The following is a 21,663-nucleotide window of genomic DNA, read 5'->3' as shown; positions in this document are numbered from 1 at the left end:
ACGTAATTTTAAAAGCTATTGGTTTTAAAGGAGAAATTTTATGTACCTTTTCCAAGTGTCTCTAAAATGATTTTTTTAAGAAGAATTAATTGGAGAATCAATTGGATGGTTTGCTGCTTTCTTCTTAGGAAATGAGAAAATACCTTCTTAACAAGTTTCTAAGCTAGTTAAAAAATACGTTGTTGCAGCTCAATGACAAAACTGAAAAGCAATGTTTTTGAAAATAATTATGGTTCGCATCAGCAACGTGGTGCAGTCTGAGGACAAGATTAACAGATTCAGTGACATCAGCGCGACCTATTGAGGAATTTTGTAGCCCATTTTGAAACTAATTGAGGAAATAATAACTAGTCTTCTAAGCAATACGCAGTAAACCACACATTTCTATCTCCCTTCATTTTTCTTAAACGAACTTTTTAAATAATTTGTAACTTCTCAGATACTCGATGCATGTACTGCAATATGTTGGTAACAATATTTGAAAATAAATTAGATAGTTTAACAATATACATCATTTCACGATCGTTGCCTCAACAAACAGATTCACCATTCCAAGTGGCATAATTCAGCATTATGGAATTATAGCATCATTAAAGAGGTGTTATTTAACTGTCCATTTTAAAACAAGTGTTCTCAATATTTTTCTCAGTCCAAATTTATGGCAATTCACACTTTAAATAAGAGTATACTTACTAATTTTTACTTGAATTGAAAACAGAACCATATTAACAGTCACAATAAAAAATTTTCTCTCCAAATATAAAGTTTAGAGACGTAATAATTTTGCTCGAGGAAAACATTCACGTGTCGAAAATATGTATACAGGATATTTCATAAAGACCTCAACATGCATTTTTAGAATCCTTATTAAAAATAAGAGCAAAAAAGTATGCACATTGAAAGTCGCAAATTAATATTTATCAGAGGTAAAAACAACACAAATCAAGGGAGTATTAAACAACAAGACAGGTTTGCCTGCGGGAGAAAACAGAAATGAGTTGAATCATTCGATACATCTTCAAATTTCAACCTCCAATTAGTAATTATGTTTTGCTGCTCATTACCTTAATTTTTGTATTTGGTTAATTATCGATAGCATTTTTTTTTCGTCCTTGAAATAATTATTTGACACTCCAATGTGCATGATAGGTCAAAAATTATAATATTTGATGAATAACATTTGGTAAGGTAGATTCTATTGATTTTTTAAAAATTTTAATTAAATAATGTTAAGAAATTTATTTTTAGCTCGTTCAAGATTTTCCATTTCTTAAAGTTTTCCATTTCTTAAAGTAATAATATAAAAATAGTTTTTTTAATGTACATTAAAGTGCTCTTTGACTGCCTTATGCGCATTAAAGGCTTAACATTTAATGTAACTAGGTTTTTTTTAAAATTTTTTTTAATAGAATGACATCGACTACAATGCTATGAATCTTCAAACTCAATACAATGATCGTTTTTGAAGCAATTTCTTGTCATAATTTTGATTACCATTATTCATTTTTATTATTTTATTTCATTTATTTCGCTTTGTTTTCATTTTATCATTCACTCAAAAGTTCTTCTTTTGTCAAAGATACAAAATTTTAACAGAAAAAAATCATTAAAATGAATTCCAATAGGAATTAGATAGAATAAGAAACAGGAAATAAAATAAGAAACAGAAAATAAAATAAAAACAACTATATTTTTCTTTATACATTAACTTTCTTTCCTTGGATGTGCACAAATGAAGGTTTTGTCTTCTTTGTCCTCAATCGGTTTCTTAAGATGAAAATGCTTTACAATGGTGGAGAGAAAAAGGAAAACTTGATTCATTGTGTATCCTTCTCCCATGCAAGATCTCTTTCCTAAAATTATGTTCAAAAAATTACAATTTACATCATGCTTTTGCTTAGTTTAGTTTGCAATTTAAACTTATTACCCTCATTTATCTTGTTCAATTAGTTCACCTATCCTATTGGTCAATTTTATTCCCTTGTTGTTACTTGATTGTTACTTCTTTTGCATATCAGTATTTTTCTCTCGTATTCCGTGTTTTGACACAGAAAAACATTGACATTTCCTTATGACACTGGAATGATTGTACGATCATTGCGTTTTATAGATTGCTAAGCTTTTTTTAAAAAATTGTTTTAAAAGTGAAATGAAGTTTAAAATTGGGCAAAAAATTGTTTGATCTTTTAAACTGCCCTTTTTCATTTTTGCAAAAAAAAGTTTATATCTTAAAACATCTTAAAATGTCAAAGTAAATAGCTTGAAATAAATAAAATCGATATCAAAATCATACGAAGCAACTTTATAGAAAAGTGAGATTAATAAGAACAAAACTAGATTATTTGCACCAATTATTTCTTTCTTTATTTTTTATCTTTATAGGCTTGCTCAATAAAGTGTTAGATTTTTGAATAAAAAACATGCATTAAGTTTTTTTAAAACATAAATATACTAATAATTTCTTTCTAATAATAAATTCGAATAAAAAAAGGGATTAAATAAGATTGATTACAAGCAATTATACGGCTCTGGTCAAGCTACTAATCTTTTTTCCAAAATATATATCTTTAAACCCAAGAGTTGTTTCAGAACGTTTAGTTAATTTTCATTATGTTACAGTTCCTGTCACTGAAGATTTACTTGAAATTCCTGTTATTTTCCCCAGAAAAAGCTCTCTTGAAAAACCTGAAACGTCATTTTAGTTATTCAAAGCACTTCAATTGAATACCTAGCTGCAAGTGACGTTATTGTATGTCAATCGTGACACGCGTCGCTTCGTTTACAAGCAGCCCCATTAAATATATGATTTAAATCACATGGTTGAAGCACAATCACTTCTTCTCGACTTCCAAATACTCAATTCTTCTGTGACCCCGCTTATCTCTTTTACCCCAGCCAGACCAATATTTGTTGCTTATTAAAAATACTTATTGAAGCCCAAACCTTGCAAAAAGTCACTCACCCATTCCAAATGAAACAGGAAGCTCGGGTCTCTTTTTACCATCTTTCACAACATATCTTGAAGGATTAAATTTCTGAGGTTCTTCATAATCATCAGGGTTCATATGAGCCATCCAAAAGTTATACATCAAGACTGCGCCTTTTGGAATTCTATAACCACTTACAGTTGTCTCTTCTGAAAAGCATATTGCGAACTTCAATTATAAAAATGTTTTCAACAAAAAAAATTCACACTTTTAAAACAGCATCAACCATTTTCTTTTCATTACTTATTGCTTAGGATAAGTCGCTGGCATTAACATGAACCAATCAGTATTGCAAAAGTAGCACAAAATCAAAGGTATCAGCCTAATTAACTAGTAGGCTCCACCTCACTTACGTCCCCTAACCCCCTAAGATTGCTCTGCAATCTTATATCGTTGCACTGTTACGTTTGAAATGCGTTTTATGGTAAAATCTTAAGTACTTAAATAAATTTGGTACTTTTCCATTTTGCCGGCCTCAGGCTTCAAAAATGCCAAACCAACGAGCGCAAGTAAATTCAATTGCTTTTATTTACATTATTATTTATTTATTTTTTTAGCAGCTGGTAGCTATTTTTTTAAAAATGAAAATGAATAAATAAACAAAATAGCTGAATTTCCTTACGTCGACAAATTGGAGAAGTACCACAAATTGTTAATATTTTAAAACCAATTCCTTTTTTAAAGAATTCAAACTTTTAGTCAATAATGAATTATTGAAGTAAAATAAATTAAATTTAAATGGATGACATGCAATGGAAAAACTCGCATATATACAAAAGTATAATTATGCTTAAAAAACAAGAAGAAAACTCGAAATTTCACAATTCTTTCAACATGTTGCCTCTTTCATAATTGAAACCAACGTTTTCTTTCGATCACACATATTCTCTGTACTTAAAAAGCACAACAAATATTCATTTTTTAATGTATAACAAGGAATAAAATTATTACTATTGAACCTGCATGATTAAAACATAATATCGAGCACCTTTTTGACATGAACTATTCGCATTTAACCCTAACAACCTTCCTTTGTTTCAGTTCTTCCTTGTACACCCGAGAAATGAATTTTTATTCAGAAATTTGTAAGCATGTACGTTTTCGTTTTCATGCTTACGAAAAAGCTTTTTTGTTTATTTTTTGAATATTTTTCTTTAAATTCACTTTGTTTACACTTTTATTTTTGTTTATTCTTTTTTTATGTTCAGAATTTTCTTTTCTTTAACATTTTCATTATTTTGTTTTTCTTTGATTTGACATTCTTTTCCTTCTACATTTTTTTTATTTGTATTTTTATTGCGAACATTAACCAGGATTTCAGAAAAAATGTGTCAGGACAAATTTCTTGTCTAATCAGAAAAGGTGATCAATCTTCTCATATTTTTCATTACAACCTATTTAACACAATTAATCACTAATTGAAATCCGAAGCAAGCTTGCAAATTTAATATGGTAAAAGGTAAATCAGTTTTTAAAATTTGACTGACGTAGCTATTTTCCTTAATTTTGTTGCAAGTTTGGTTAATTTGCAAATTACCTTTTGTTTGGTTTCATTTATATCTTTTTTTCCTTTTGGACATATAATTTTTCGAAAATATTTGTTGGGATTACATTTGAAGTACAACTTGTGTCATTATTAAACAAGATAGTTTAATTTGTCCCAATCGGGTATTTGTCACTTTTATTGCTTTCATTTTTATTTTGAATGTATTTTGAGTGTATCCGGATACTATTCCTTGTCAATTTGTGTTTGGGCCAGACTCTGAACTAATTACCAACGTTGGACTCAAGCATTAATGTCTGGTTGTTCTTCAATTCAAATTCTAAAAGCAAGTATTTTATTCACTTTCAAATTATTTGTATTAGTTTTAACATTTCTTGATATTTCCATATTTAATTTATAATTTCTGCTACACCGTAATTGCATTCATTTATTAAAAATTAATTTCAATAATTTTTGTAGTTACATTTAGAAGAGAAAATTTTTTAAATATTTTAATTGGATTTTTATCTTAACCCTAAACAAACAAATATATATATATATATATATATATATATATATATATATATATATATATATATATATATATATATATATATATATATATATATATATATATATATATATATATATATATATATTATTCAAATAATAATTTCAAAATTACAATCATAAGTGCCGTAGTAATATGAGTGCTTTTTTTAATTAATCAATAAAAAATTAAAGAAATAAATGTTTTATGAGTTAAACATAGAGAATTTTTAAAAAAGTACCACAAAGGATACGTAGCTGAAGAAAGTTCGATAAAACTCCATGAACACCATTCCAAAAGCAAAGACGAGAGTTAATAGGAAAACAAATTAGTTTCTATGTTATGATGAATCATAAATCTCTTTGAGCGAGGCGGTGTGAGAACAAATTGACGAAACAATCTAAAGCACGACGGGGAGAAGCATATCTAAGCTTTCCGAAAGTCACTTGTAAAGGAAAGGGATGGGATTTCAAATTGAAAACTTTTTAATGTCTATCCGCAATCCGTGGCAATTTTTCTTTATAGTCCGAGGGGGGTGAAAAATACTGAAGCTCGGCTCTTTTAGTAGTATTCATAATCTTCAGAACTACAGACACAACATGCTGCACACACAAATAAAAAGCCGACGATCACCAAGTGAGACACCAGCCACATCAGCGAGAAGACCGAAGAAATTATTCCCAGTTGAAGACGCTGGATGAATCACGAATCACTGAGAACCGAAGAAGAATCCGACTGACAATTTTCCAACTGTCCATTGGAATGGGATATTCCATATCTTCGATGTACCCCCTTCCGAAGTTGATTTATTTCAAATTTTCAAAAGACCATTTTAATGAGATATTACATATCTTTGATGTACCCCCTTCCCTACCCTTTTATCCTGACGACTTATAACGTCGTTGCCGAGTGGAAGGATAAAGATAGGTCACAGGCAGGGAAAGAAGGTATAAAATGTATGTATTAAATATTAGAGTGAGAACAGCTATAAAAGAGCACACGAATTAGTTGTGCTCCTCAATAAAAGCTAGGGAAAATCTTGCAAGGTAAACCAGTAAAATGTTTCATTTCAGGGAAATCTTAGATATTGTAATTGGTTTATCAAATAGGTCGCGCGATTCCCACAAAGAGCAAAGAGAAAAATGTCTTACTTTTAATGAATGCATACTTGAGCCAAAAACAGATTAACGGATAGGATGTGTATTTAAAAGAGTGAGAAAGCGTTTTTTGAATAATAAATAAAGAGAAGGATTTACAGAAAAGGAATAACATAAAAAGATAATTGAAGCTTTTTATGTTACTTTATGTTTATATATGTCACGGCGAAAGCCTGAAGTCCGCCCACTTCGTGAATTGGCCGGCCATTTCGCACTTTGGCTATACCTCTCGGCCAAAGTGCGATGTAATTGAAACGATCAGCTCATTCAAGAATGCCCGGTAGGTGTTTTGTGTTGACCATTTTACTACTTTTTTAATATCTTTTGTATTTCTAATAACTTTTACTTTACAGAAAAAAAATTGTAGTGGTATGTTTTTTCACATACCGGGTGGTACGGTGGAACCACAATTTTTTAATATTTGTTTTATTAAAAAGTTAATTTGCTAATATTGCCCCTTTTGTTTTCTTTTTTATTTTGAAAATATAAATCTTCTAATTTAAAAATGTAAAAAATAGACAAGTTTTTAAATTAAAATTTAAAAAATTTAATTTTTTACTTTGTCTTAAATGGCCATATTCCACCGCAGTTAGCTGCGGGTACCGCAGCTAGTAATTTTTAAAGAATGAAGTTATGATTATACAGAGCCAATAATACATGCCAATGATTTTTTCTTCCAACTTTGGCTGATCCTCCCATGCCACTTTGCGATTTGGCCGGCAGGCCAATTCCCGAAATCAAGAAAAGATCGCACAATGCTAGTCAATTTACAGCGCTCTTAGCTATTTCGCGATTTGGCTGAATTCGTGCTTTGGCAGTAACATTATATATATATATATATATATATATATATATATATATATATATATATATATATATATATATATATATATATATATATATATATATATATATATATATATATATATATATATATATATATATATATATATATATATATATATATATATATATAATGGCAGTTAGTCGTAGAAAATATGCATTTACTTTGAAATTGTAACACCACTTTAGAACATTTTTTTTAATATCTACAAAACTAAACTCCAGGCGGGAATAGATTTAAGAATATTTCCATTTTAGATCATTTTAGAATACTTCAAGAATACTTTTATAAGAATACTCAATACAAAAAAACAGCATTTTTCCTATTCTGAAGCAAGATTGAATTCGGAATATTCGAATGTGCCCGTATTATTTTCAATCTTGTTCAACACCGACTTTTTTTTTTTGCTAAAATATTGGAAAAATATAGAAGGGTTTGTACTGCTTACTACAGCATTCAAGGGTTGGGAATGTTGTAAACAAATCATTACATCTCAAAACTTCAGCAATAAATGCATTTGTGTATGGCAGTTTGCTTTTGTCTTCAAGGCTTGGATTCCTGTCTTCTCCAACAACCTCAATTAACTCCTTATAGATTCTTTCCTGTTCTTCTGGATGTTCCAACAAGACATTCAGAAAACTAGTGATAAAGAAGGACACGAACACTATTCCGTCACCCACAACTTGAAGAAGAGTCCTTACCAAAGCCTTGTCTAAAAAAAAAGAATATTGAAATTTCATATCTTCTGTTTTGTCAATATCGAGAGAAAAAGAGTAAATCATAGTTCATATGTGTCATAGTTCATATGTGTAAATTTTATATGGCACCGAAATCACCTGCATTTCTCTCTGTACTTGAATTATATGTAAATGCTATCTATGTTTTTTAAACAAATAATAATAAAAACCAGTAACTTAGAACAATAGGCACAATAAACTACCCTTTCTTAATTAGAAACAAGTATAAGATGTTCTTGAATATTTTTAAGAAATGACAGTTTCCATGGAAAAATACATTTATAGTAAACATTGGTTATTCGTGATTGAGATATTTGTGAATTTAAATTAGTAAAGTAAAAGCTTTAAAAAAGACACGACTGTGTAAACCTTAAAAACACTGTTACCATTTTAAATTTGCAGAAATAGTTTAAGATAGAAATGAAATATTTTATAGGTTTCAACTGAGAAAATTCAAATAAGAAAAAATTCAAATTTGCGCATATGTATTCGATAATTTGATTTCGCATTTGTTTAAAAAATGTCATGTTTCATAGATTTATTTGTCTTGATTTTTATTTATGATTTTTTTAAAATTATTTTTTGTCCGGTATGCTGTATGATTTATTACTTTTAACTTTTATTTGAGTTCATGTGCTGTTATGCATACTTCCGAAACGGATGTTCATAAACTCTTTAAAGTTTTTGGGGCTCACTTATTATCATGGGTTCTTAATCAGTAAAGTTGCAAATAAGCTTTTCTTTTCAAATGATTTTTATATTTTTCAAATCAAGATAATAAACTAAAAAGACTGAGTGAAAGGATGAAAAAGCTGATTGACAAAGTCTGCAGACAAATGTAAAACTACTTTTTTAACTCTTTTAGAACAGTCACATCTGAGGACATTCTTTACCCAGGTCCTAAAAAATATCAATGATAATGCGTAATGGCACTTACCTGAACTTTTTAACGAATTTATGGTGTGTTTTTTTTCTTTCTGTATTATGAAGCAAATTTCTGGTAAAATTTACTTATGAATTAAGCAACGAATTTTCTCCAATGCATAAAAACTATAGTAGTCCCTTAATAGTTTTAATAATTTAAAAACTAAGAGAAAAGCAATTACTGTCCATCAGCTGGTACCGCTATGATTGCTACAAGCAAGTGTTTTGATCCTTTTGGTTATGGGTGGAACAAATGCAAATTATTCGAAATTTACAATTAAAAATTGCTTTCCCATTTCTACACTGATGCATTTTAAATTTATAAAAATGAATTCTAGTCGGAAAGGTTAAGGAGTTAGAATGCTCGATTTCCAATGAAACGGCTCTGGCTAGAATAATGGTAATGGCTGGTCAATTCGTATTGGGCTTCCGGCACAGAATTGACCACAGCGCTGACGGAAAATATCCCTAGTGGTAATCGGTTTATGAATTTCATGCCTATGCCAGTTGGTTTAGACCTCGTCTTCTGCGTCGAGGGTTCTATGTCCCGTGATAAAGGCTGGTTATTTTGAAAGGAGTGTTTCTTCAATCATGTTCTGTTTCGTGGATGACTGATCTTAAAGATCCCAGAAGAACACGGAAATCCATGGCTGCAGTTAGTAAGTGGATGGGAGACCACTTTGATCAGCCTGCATAGGGACCGAGGGTGTGTGGTATCGGTCCTCGTTATACCGTAAAGTGTTCGACTTCTCGCGAAGGTCCTCGGGATACCAAAGCAGAGGAGCCATTCCCTCTGCAGGGGATCAAAATTGCGATGTCATGCCTTCGGATCATCAGGGATGTTTTCCAGACCGTCGCCAGTAGCCCATTGTGCAGCTCTAGTGCGACGTAAATAGAATACCTATCAATCATGTTTTATTGGTTCATATTTTACTCAAATGTAATATAATTAAAATCCGCGAGCACAGTTAGGGAGCATGGTGCGTAGGCTGGGTGTTCAATGACACCTACTGCACTATATAGTGTTTTTGTCCACGTTTGCTAATAGTGTCTTTGAATCAACAATAAGGATGCATTTCTGAGAGAAAAATTGAGTTTTTTTTAAAACGTTGTCTTAAAATGCATTATCACAGAGACATTCGAGAGATCAAACAAAAGAACATACCAGTGAAGTATTTCGCTATTGGATCATTTTTAGATCGACGGATATTTCCTTCTTTTATGTAAGCATCCACTAAATCCCTGACATGGTTTTCGTTGTAGGTTGATCTTCGTCTTTTGATAGCATTGAGTAAAACTCCTTGAATCATTTCGGCTGCTTTCCTTCCTTCTTTCACACCTTTGAGGTAGGGAAGAATAAAGTATCTGTTCAGAAATGAAGAGCCATTGTTAATTATTAGAACCCATTTTATGGAAACGAAATCGGGCCGTCCTAAAATTTATGTATTCATTTTTCTGAAGACTCATTTAACTGGATTTTTACACATAAATTTCAAATAAAATGAAAACAATAAAAAAATTTAAAACATACAATATCTATGCATTTAAGGTATCCGACTACCTTTAAAACGAGGATTTTCACAAAAAATCACTTTTTTATTTTATTACTTTATAATAATGCCCAATTTTTCTAGTTTTCAAAACTGTTTTGTTTTTGAATGCACGTCAAGCAGAACTTTAGTTATAGCTATTTTAGTAACAGATGACAGCTGTCTAACTTACCGGAAATTACAAAAATGAAACCGGTAGTAGGTAATAGTTTCGGTTCCATTTCTATTTGTGTGTTTATTTTTCTTAGATATTTAATTTTTAAAAGCTCTTAAACTCTCGGCTAATAATCTGAATTAGATTTTACGTTTCGTAGTTACTGTTTGTGGGTAACATAAAAAGTTAGCATATTTTCTGATAGTTTGTTTACATTTGAAGCGTACTTTCTATATCTTGATTTTGATTTGTTTTGAAGAAATTTATTGATTTCTTTCAAAATTTTTATTTATTTATTTTGATAAATTTATTGAGATGGGTAAAGGACGTACTTCTCGATCTAAGAAACGTAAATATTACGGTAATCAACATGCCACCAAAAGCGATGATTTGAGTAAAGTTGATTATACCATTTATTCAAAATTGTGTAAAGCAGAAGAATCTATTACTTCAAGCTCTTCAAAATTATCGATTTCTATGGAAGTGAATAAAGAATTGATGCCTTTGGATAAAAACAATCTGTATGGCAATCGAATAATTGATATTGAGATCCTGATGATGATATTAGCTTCATTATGTTGTCCGGTTTGCTATGATAACAAATTGCATTTAGAAGAAAATTCTAGATTTGGGCTATTATAAATATTATAAAAAATATTTTTACTTTTAATTATTAATAAAAACTATATTTAGACATATATATTAAAGTGTGAAAATACAGTAAGATGGTTGTTTAATAAAAAATTGTTCCTGTGTTAAATGCTTTATAAGTAGTAGACTTTTGATGTTATTCACTAAATACTTTAAAATATCGCTAAATAATACGTTAAAATATCGCTACGTTAAATAAAACTAAGAAAATGTATGAAGGAATGTGCCCCCTATAAAATATAATAACTTCCTACTGACAAACATTCATAGTTTATAGAAAAAATGTAATTATAAACTTTAATTGTGTTTTTCTCAAAATGAAAATTTTGCTGTTTTTTGTCTACGGAAAACAAGATAACTCAACTAATTATTATAAATTTTGTCTTCAAACTTTCAGAGATTGTTTCTTGTATTGGTGGTTATGTAACAGACCTCCAGAATGCAGATAACTGCATTATTTTTTGTTTTATGAGATATTTTACAATAGATAATGTGAAGAAAATGTGAAAAAAAATGGAAAAATATGCTTAACACTCCATAAATTTTTTTAATTTCATGATATCATTTAAGTTGAGGTTCATAACACTTCAGAGGGCTATACAAAATGGCTCAAAAAGTTTGATAGCTGTATGTACAATAGTTTTTTGTGTAGAGTGTTTTCCGTTAATGAGTTATTTTCATTAAAATTATCTAAAAAATACTCTTTAAACAAAAAATTTCCTGTATATTTAAATTTTCTCGATTAAATATGTTTATTTAAATTAATATTCAATATAAATTGCAATAATGTTGTGGAAAATATTTATTTTTCAAAAATTTTGTCCCGAAGGTAGTCGGATACCTTAAACAAGCTTTTGGTCAAAGCATCTTCTGCATCTTTTACATCATGTTGGTATAAAACTTAGCTGGGAAAAATTGGACAAAGTCATATGTTCGCAAATAAGTTAATATTAAGAGTATACAACTTTTTTACAAAGGATGTTCCTTCATATTACGCTTTAAGGTTAACATACGCTTATCATGCGAACTCAACGTTAAAAGTTGTGATTGTTTTTAGTTCGACATATTTTATAAACCGTCGCAGAACTGACGACCCAATTTTTTGAGTTTCATGTTAAACTCTGTTACCTTGTCATTTTAAGCCCAATCCAGAAGACAAGGGAACTCCTGAATCACGTATAGGGAGACACTTACATTTGTGGTGAACGTTTTGATAGAACTGACCCGCATTTGCGTTCCGTGCAGAGGGAAACCACGAAAACCTCTCATAGTTAGCTTGACGGCAAGGAGACTCACTCATGATCCGTCTACTATCGGGGATATTTTACCTTAGCACTGTGATCGGTGTGAGCCTGATGCGATGCGGAATTCGAATCAACCAGCCGTCGATGGGATTCGAACCCGGTTTACCTCAATTGGAGACGAGTGCAGTATCTCCTTTACCGCCACAGCTCCTTGGTCATACTTATAAATATTATATTTTTGTTGCCCTTCACTCCCATTAACATAGTGGTATAACACGAAAAACAGCTCACATAAAAAAATTTTTTATCGAAATTTGACTTTGTATAATTAATTCCTCTAATCATGATTAAGCACTTCAAATTTCTGCCTGCGATCGGCAGACAGCTTCAAAAAAAAAAAAAAAAAAAAAAAAAAAAAAAAAAAAAAAAATAGGAGTGGATATTTACTTTCCGATTATTCCTTAAAAGCATATTCTAAAGTATTGCAAATTTTCTATTGTAATTTTTTTAACATTGAATAAAAACTAAAGCAAAATACGTAGAGTTTTCCTCTAAACATATACACTTTAAGTTATTAAAATATTGTGGTTGAAACCAATATTAAGAAAAAAACAGTCCATTTTGAAGGTATGATGTTAAAAACTTTTTTTATTGTCGGCGTCGAACCGCCGACCCAATTTAAAGTTCACGACCGTCACTATTTAATGCCCATAGCTTTGTAGTTTTAAACCTAACCCAGAAGATAAAGGGAACTCTTGGATCAAGCATTAGAACAAATGAACCTTCGTAAAGGAATTTTTCTTGATGGAATTAACCCAAATGGGCGTTACGTCTAGAGGAAAACCACGAAAATCTCCCACGGTCAGCTAGGAATTTCCAATTTATAACCCGTTTACCACTGAGAATATTTTATATCAGCACTGTGGTTGGTGTATGCCAGAATTCATATCGGTTTTAACCTGGCTCATCTCATCTAAATCCTCTGAGCCACCACGGCTCATGATGTTATCTAGAATGTCCCTCAAGTACGTAACTCGTTCTCGGAAATCGTCCGGGTGTCCTGTTTTCGAAGTGGGGTCAGGCAAAAGAAGAAAGCAAACCTGCCTATTACATTTTGCCAAAGGGAAAGAATCTCGCCAACGAACAAAAACAGAATGTTTTTAAAGACTAATACAGTATCAAATTTAAATATGGTTTAAAATTACTTGAAAGAAGATTTTTTTAAAAACTCTTTTACTTTACCCTTTTTTTACAAACAGTTTTATGAAGTTGAACTAATTTAGATAAACTGTGTTGTGAAAAGTTAGTAAATTCACACGCGTCAAAGTTTTATTTTATATACATTGAAAAGTGCGCGTCGTTAGTAGGATAACGTCATTTTAATTACAATCCTGATGTTCTATATATATTTGGATATTGAAGAAATGACGAACGTAAATATTTTATCTCAATAATTATGTATTTAATAACTGGAATCAATTATGCTTATAACTATATTTTAACTTGTAAATAACTGTTGATATTAAATGTAACAGTGTCGTCCATTTGCTTTGTATTCATTCATCCAAAATCGCATACTGTAGGAAGACTAGGACTACAACAATGCAATTCCGATTCACCAGTATGTAATAAGATATGTCTTGGTGTACCTTTTGATAGATGAAGGTTGACATCGTCGATAACACTCACCCCTTATGGGCGACATGCGGACGTGATCTGAATACCTTGACAGACACGTCTACTTTGATTTAAACACACCTACTTCGTTAGAGGGTCGACAAGAAACGATGGAGGATCCATCTCAATCTTTGAATCATACGAGAGAGAGAAAAAAATCTTACTTGGCTATGACACCCGAGGGAAAGACACTGGTACCCGTTAAGGTGTTGACTGCCTCCCCATAATGATTGCAGAAATGTTTCAATTCATCTTCTGTCATACCATCATTGCCAAAGATTGCTTGGCGAATAATTTCGCTGCATTTCGTAACCAAAATGGAAGGCATGTCCACTGGCTTTCCTTTCTTTTTGGCCAAATCATTTATTGTGCTTTGTACAGTGTCGTAAATGGAGCCAGACATTTCTTTTTTGATGACAGTTAAGCCTCTCTCTCTGAACTGCTGAAGGAAAAATTTTCTAATAACTTTCCATGGCTCACCTTTCAGGAAAAGCATACCTTAAAAAAATTAAATGTAATTTTTTAAGTTATTAGATAATGTTGAATTTTTTAAATTATGAAGCGAGTCATCAAAACGAAGCAGTTAAAAAACAGTACAGGGTCATGGAAAAAGAAACCCGGAATTACAAAATTGTATTTTTCAATACAGTTATCAAGCACACCCGATCATAAATTTGGTACTTAAATATGAAGAAAAGTATAGAGTTTAATATCGATTTTAACACGTTTCTCTCAATACAGTCTCTCGAAATACATAAAGACGATGATCAATCTTCTTGTCATTTGAAGCACTTTATGATTCCATTTTTCGGAATGCTGATGTAAATAATTGTACTCTTGTAAGCAATGTTTTAAATATATCCCCCCCCCCCAAAAAAAAAATTTTTTTTTTTAGTTGAGGCTTTGTGAAGGCCACGGAATCGGGTCATTATAAAATCTATCCATTGAGGTATTAATTTATCCAAAGAAAAAGTCTCATTTAACTGGACTATTACAAATGAGTTTGCAATTATCATAACAGAGAAAATTAAAACAAGCAATATTTATGCGTTTAAACTATTTCTTGGTCAAAGCATCTAATGCATCTTTTACATCATGCTAAAATAAAACTTTTCTGGGAAGAATTAGACAAAGTAACGTGCCCTCGAACAAGTTAATGTTAAAAATATACAACCTTTCTTTCATAATTTTTAAAAAAATATGGGACAAAACGGGCCTGAATGCGGTTCAACCTTATTCATTTAAGAAAACATGGCAATTTTTAATTATGTAATAAAAAGTGAATAAATATTTCTACAGTTAAGACAAGCAAACAACCATTTGCAATTCATTGTTCATTCTTTCAATAATATGCTCTGAAATACTATCGAATATACGATGATAAAATTAGCAAGCTATATTGCTAATGTTTAATTGTTATATCGAAATTAATACAATCTGTCTATCTAAAGAACACCCCTCGCCAGCTGTCTAAAGTATGTCAGAGTTAATTCCAAAATGAAAGGAAGGATTGGTTTCGATTGAGGTCGGTGAAAAAAGTTCCATTTAAAATTCTTGTTTCCATGTATGATCAGACAGACTTACCTCCTTCCAAATGATCAAACAGTTGATTAGGTTCTTCTAATCTGTGCTGAAAACATTCCGACTTGGTGACAAGTGCTTCTCTGATGGATGCCGCAGATCCCAGATTAATGTACAGAGTTCCGGTGGCGGTGAAACTGAAGACATTCCCATATTTCTTCCCGAGATTTTGAAGCTGATGATGAATCTTGTCGTCATCGAGGAATGGATAGTAGCCGAAGAAAGGGAGACCCGTTGGGCCAGGAGGAAGTCCTCTTTTCTTTAAAATGTAGTATAAAGTGGTTAATAGGACGGCAACCAAAGCTGCATAGAATGCGAAAGTGTTGTCCTCTGTACTCAACTGCATATTATTTATTCAGATCTATAACTAAAATCGAAAGTATGTAAAAAAGAGCAGATATTTCTGTAGAATCGAAAATTATATTTCTGAATGTAAAATTCGAGATATTAAATTATCATAATTAATTATCTAACTTCGATGCACACTTTAATCACACTTTTTTTACATCTCCTTCTTTTCGGGGTTACAAAACATTTCTGCACATACTTTGATCCCGAAATGATACATTTAATCTTACGTGGTTCAGGACAGTGTTACTCTAAATCAGTGCTTCCTAACCTTTTTGGTATAATGGACCCTTTTCAAAATTTTTCAAGAAGTCACAGACCACCCCCTGTAAAAAAAATTATTGCAAAAACCATCAATTATTTTTACTTTACTTTTTTTCAATTGTAAAAATGTTAAATTTTTATATGGTTTGCGAATGTTCTTTTCCTCATATTGTGGAGGATTGTTGTCATATCTAAGAGAAAAGAGCAAAGGGACGGCTCATAAAAAATGAAGGGCTGACAGATGATTATAAAAATAGCAAATCGGACGTAATCAGGGGGTTGCCCCTGATGGTGGAAACTGAAAGCCGGTTGGTGGAGAATGTTAAAAATATGACAGTGATATTAGAGGGTCTGCACTGAATTTGGGGTATCTCAATCACCTAGTTTCAAATATGTATGTACCTTTTAGGTAAAAAAGATCAATGTTATTTAAATATTATTGATCCAATCGTCTTAAAAGTAGTCGGCGTACCCCCAAAATATGACCCATGTACCTCTCCCCGTATTCACCATTGACTCTGACCTAACGCGTAACTCCCAGTTCCAAAACCCCCGGTTTGGAAACTTTGACCGAGAGTTCAAAAGCGATTCCACCATTATTTTTTGACCGTCGGTTTCTTAACTGCGGGTCACTTGACCGGCAGTTACAGGCAGTAGATTTATAGCCTTATTAACAGCGTTTGTTTTCAATTTTCGTTGCTATTTTTTTAAAAAAAATTCTATTAAAAGAAGATGAAAAAGAGATTGCATCGAGTAATTGAATTTGAATCTCTCTTTTGCTGGTCAAATAAAAAATGTGTTTAGTTTCGTTTTCCTAACTGACTTGTATTGATGAGCAAAAGGATCCGAGCTTTATTATTATGAATTTAGATATTTGGTTATTATGGATATCATAAAGCCGCAAGCAACCATAGAAATGTAACTGAAATTCAATTAAAAATACTTTTATTTCACACAATTATTTAATACTTTTATTTTACACTATGATCAAGGGGATTATGCTGACATCATTATCATCCTTATTCGCGTATTTTTAATCTTTTTTTTCCCTTCCCTTTCATAACATATTATCGATAACTTAAACAATTGAGAAGAATTTTTTTTTTTAAATTTTAAATGAAATTGTATGTAATAAACTTCCTAGTACAGATAAGCGTAACTCAACACATTCATATTATTCAGAAGTTTTAAATGACTACTATTGTGCTGCCATCTGCTGATGATAAGAGAGAATCGACGTCGGTGCTATGGTGAATAAGATAACAATTTTTTTAAAGGAAAATGTCATAATAGGAACAAATATTCCGAAACTTTAAAATTTAAAAAAAATTATGCCTTGAAAAATTTAGTTATTTAGATAATTGTACATGGAAATATATCTGTTGTATAAATGCCCCATATGTCATAAAGTAGTCAGGCTATATATTAAAAATTATAACTAAAGACGGGCATTTTAATTTCATATAGTTTTAAGCAATAAATCTCTTCCAAATGATCTTATTTTTTTCGAAATATTCAGCAGATTATTTTATGCTTATAAAATTCTAAATTTCCTGATTTGCAAAGTTATTTGATGCAAATTATTGTGTAGTTAAAATGTTACCTCGGATCAAAATTTTCATTGATAAAGTAATATTTATTTTTACATAATTTCTAATATATATTTAAAATAATGTATAGGTTTTTAAATTTAATTAATAGCTTTATTTTATGGATTAAAAAAATTTTAAATTCTTTTCGTTATCTTCATATCTAAATATTGCACATTATTTTAGAAGTTCAACTTTAAACTATTTTTATTTTTGGGCAAGATCTATCATCTCGATAAATATTATCGAAATTTAAATTTTATATTTCTTTCAAGTATCGATTGTTTTATTTCTTTTAAAAAAATAAGTAAAAGTTAGTTAAATTATTTACAATCTTCTTACTTACACTATTCATTTGAATTATTGTAGCCGCAATCTTTATTATCCACGACTTTTTTTTTCGAGTGAAAAATTATTTAAGTGCTGTAACGACTGCTAATAATAATTTGAGAAATATATATAGTATCTTCTGTAGAAGATATTAACTCAAGAAAATTTAATTTTCATTTTATTATTAAGCATTTATTTGATATAAATTAATTATAGTTACATCTAGTAAAAGAAAATGATCTTATTAAACATAAAAAAAGCAACCGACCATCAAAATAAAGTGTTATTTAATTTTCATTTTATTAATATATATTCATTTTATTACTATTATGGTATGCTTCATTTTTTTGAAGGCAAGGCGAAGATATAAATTACTTATAGTTGCATCAAGTGAAAAAATTGACCTCATTGAACATAAGCAACCGAACATCAAAAGTGTTATTTTTGAAAACATAAATAAAAAATCTCCTTCTTCATATCCGCATTTGCTCAAACCGGGAAAATCTGCAGGTTAAAAATACAAAAAAAGAATCGAAATTCAAAACAATTAAAATTATGAAACGAAAAAGAGCAGAAATATAAAAAATACCGACGAAGAAAACGAAGTAATTGAACAAACACTCGTTTACTGCGCATGCGCGGTTACTATAACCGGGAATATCTTCAGGTTAAAGTTACTTAACTCTGGGTTAGAATAACTCGCAGTTACGCACACGGTGAAATGAAATTTTGGACTCTGACCTAGAGTTGCTCTCATAAAACCTGTTTTGAACTCTGACTGAGGGTTAGGGTCAATGGTGAATACGGGCGTAAGGGGTCCATGAACCACAGGTTAAGAAACCCTGCTCTAAATGCTGAAAATTACGTGATTTTGCAAATTTTATAGAAGCAATAAGCACTGAAAATTTTCTTTATATATACTTATTGAAGCCTCATAACTTCGAATATTGCAAATTCTGAAAACTGACTTTTTAAATCAACATCATAATGAGAAGAAGACTATCTGCATCTTTAACATCATCAGATTATATCCGCACTATATGAGCACTCAAAATCCAAAATTTTCCTATTCAATGCACCGATTAGTTAAAAATACCTTTTTAGCGTGTACAAAAATATTCTTTTGGCAAAGTTAACTATACCAAAAAACTTATGATGTTAGGTATAATTTGGACAACTGTATCAGAGATGTTTCTGTATTAGTACAACAGTTCATTACACATGATTCCAAATTTTCTAACACAAAATTTTTGAGGCTTACCAATGTCACTCAAGAAAGCCTTCAAATGGAACAATGTGCTGCGAAATGATGCGGATTATAAAAATTTTAATAAATCGCATCTAATTAAACTTACTAAAGTCAAGGGAAAAAACAGGAAGTAGGAAAGTATCCAAAGATTATTGGAACAAATTTTAAGAGGACATCAAAGATGTATAACAGAGATGTATAACAATCAAAGGTCGGAAACGTCATCGTTCTTTCGTTTAAAATTCTCAAAACAGCCAGGAAACTGGTTAAAATATTCATAATTATTGAAAAAAAAATTTGATTTTTTTTTTCATTTTTGAAGAGAAGCGATTCAACACTATTTTACGCTTAAACAATTTGTGCTCAGATCTTTGAGTCAAATTTGTTTTTGTTTTAAAATAATATTAATAGGATCTCTCTATTTATTAGTTGAATTTAGGTACTCCGCTAACTTGAAAACACGAATTTCGAAATAAGATTTGTTTGTTAATATAAATATTTCGAATCTTATCGTTCGGTTAACGTAGTAACTTCGTTATACGATATTTCCTAAGTAATGGGCGTTTAAAATAACTTATGCAGACACAAACAAGTTTGAACTAAATTGTATTTTCGGGTGTTTTAATTTTTTGCACTTTTTAGTTTGAGATTTACATCATAAACTTAACAATGGGTCTATTTTTAAAACTCATCTGTAATATTGCAAGTATTAACAATGAAATTTCAAATAATTTTATTTCAAAAATTTTTAGAGTGTAATTGCTAATACTGTAAAAACGAAAATTTTTACGATGCTTTTTCCTAAAATTTAAGAAAAAGAAAAATATTTAATTCAAAACACGTGAGAAAAGGAAATTTTTAAGTTAAAAAGTGAAACAGAATTAACAGCGAAGAAAATTGACGTTTCAAGCATTATATGTTTTTTTTCTTTTCTTTATTTTTTTTAAATGGCAGGCTATCTCAATAATCAGTGAAAAAATGAGTCATTTTAAACAATTTACATTTAAATGACAAGAATCAAAATTTGGACAAAATCTGTTGGATAGTTCTTGAGAATTAAAAATTGCATAATAATAAATTTTTTAAAATTTTTTGATTAAACTATTTCACCGATTATGTACAAATTTCGAATTTCGTTATTTAAAATGACACAGTTTAAAATGATTTGAAACTTACAATTCAATGTTTCTCTAACATTATTATATTTTATAAGAAAAAATAATAACCTTATAAAGGTATTTTTTCACATAACAATATCTTTGGAACAATAAGATTCCAAAGATTGCAATTTTTTTTTTTTAAATGTCTAATTGACAGCTCTAAACAAAGCATGCATTCCATTTTGAAGTTGAAACATTTGATCCTTTTTTTCTCAAAATTATTGGAACCCTATTTTTTAATGTGTGGCTTTCTCCATATTTTTCTCTATTGAGGATTTTTCCATATTTCAAGCATTAAAATCACTTGAAAAATATAGACTCGTTTATTCAGTGAAAGTACTTTTTATCCTCTAATTTCGTAGTCTAAATTATTGCCCGCTCAAATTATTTAGCATATTTAAGGTTAGATCTTTAAACCATTAAGATTGTATTCTTGTACATTGATGTTATTGTGGTATTCCAATTTTTATTCGCTTACTTTCACACAATAATAAATCGTAAAGTATTATAAAATAAAAGCTTATTTAAAAAAAAAAAAAAAAAAAAAAAACCTTTAAAGTTTTGTAAGACACTTGTAAACAAATATACAAAAATAAAACTTACGCTGAGCTTGAAAAGCAACTCTTATCAATAGCAGATTGTTTACTAAAATAAAATTCTGTTCAAGGTAAGTTAAATACGTATCGCTTATCAGAATAGATAAAATAATGTTGTTTTGGATAATCTAAAGAAGAACTATCAAGAGATAATTACTTTTAGGAGTGAAATAAATTTAATCTAGAGTAAGAAGAAATTTGACAGAGTTAACGCCAAGCATCCTCTCTTTTCTACGCCAATGATAACCTTCAGAAATACTTATTCAAATGTAACGATATTTCAAGGTTATAGATAACCGCGACAACAACACAATTTATAAAAAGTATTTCTACTGGAATGGCTAATACATTTTTTGCAGTTATGCTCTGGAATGCACTAACTTAAGTCAAACAAAACGCAATGTTTTTGCTTGAACCAAATTTAAAGACTTATAGTATAAATGTTTCAAAATATGCTCTGTAATGACTGCCATAATATATATATTTCAAATTCTTGTCGAAAATGAAGTATAACGTAAAAAAATTTTGAAAAACATATATTGCTGGAAAACATTAACCAAGGAAAAATAATGGATTTCATTGAAATGA

General features: G+C 30.1%; 1 protein-coding gene across 1 annotated transcript; it reads right to left on the bottom strand.

Moving 5' to 3' along the window:
- Positions 1-1,671: 1,671 nt before the first annotated feature.
- Positions 1,672-21,326, bottom strand: LOC107450059 (cytochrome P450 2J1). Its single transcript, XM_016065768.4, has 7 exons — positions 21,083-21,326; positions 15,543-15,906; positions 14,123-14,456; positions 9,848-10,047; positions 7,470-7,733; positions 2,963-3,136; positions 1,672-1,853 (listed from the first exon to the last, which is right to left on the bottom strand). The coding sequence occupies exons 2-7, from the start codon at positions 15,883-15,885 to the stop codon at positions 1,705-1,707; spliced, it is 1,464 nt and encodes a 487-aa protein (XP_015921254.2). The 5' UTR covers positions 15,886-15,906; positions 21,083-21,326; the 3' UTR covers positions 1,672-1,704.
- Positions 21,327-21,663: the final 337 nt, after the last annotated feature.

The sequence above is a fragment of the Parasteatoda tepidariorum genome, chromosome 1, assembly GCF_982258835.1.
Source record: "Parasteatoda tepidariorum strain Cologne lab strain chromosome 1, Ptep-v5.0, whole genome shotgun sequence".
Lineage (NCBI taxonomy): Eukaryota > Metazoa > Arthropoda > Arachnida > Araneae > Theridiidae > Parasteatoda > Parasteatoda tepidariorum.
The sequence above is the reverse complement of the archived record's forward strand: the minus strand, read 5'-3'. Positions and strand labels throughout refer to the sequence as shown.

Excerpts from the sequence above, each read along its gene's own strand:
- LOC107450059 (XM_016065768.4), bottom strand. The coding sequence starts at position 15,885 with ATGCAGTTGAGTACAGAGGACAACACTTTCGCATTCTATGCAGCTTTG. Across the intron at positions 7,734-9,847 it reads AATAGCGAAATACTTCACTG|ACAAGGCTTTGGTAAGGACT; the intron begins GTATGTTCTTTT and ends CTTTTTTTTTAG. Across the intron at positions 3,137-7,469 it reads CCCAACCCTTGAATGCTGTA|AAGAGACAACTGTAAGTGGT; the intron begins GTAAGCAGTACA and ends TATGCTTTTCAG.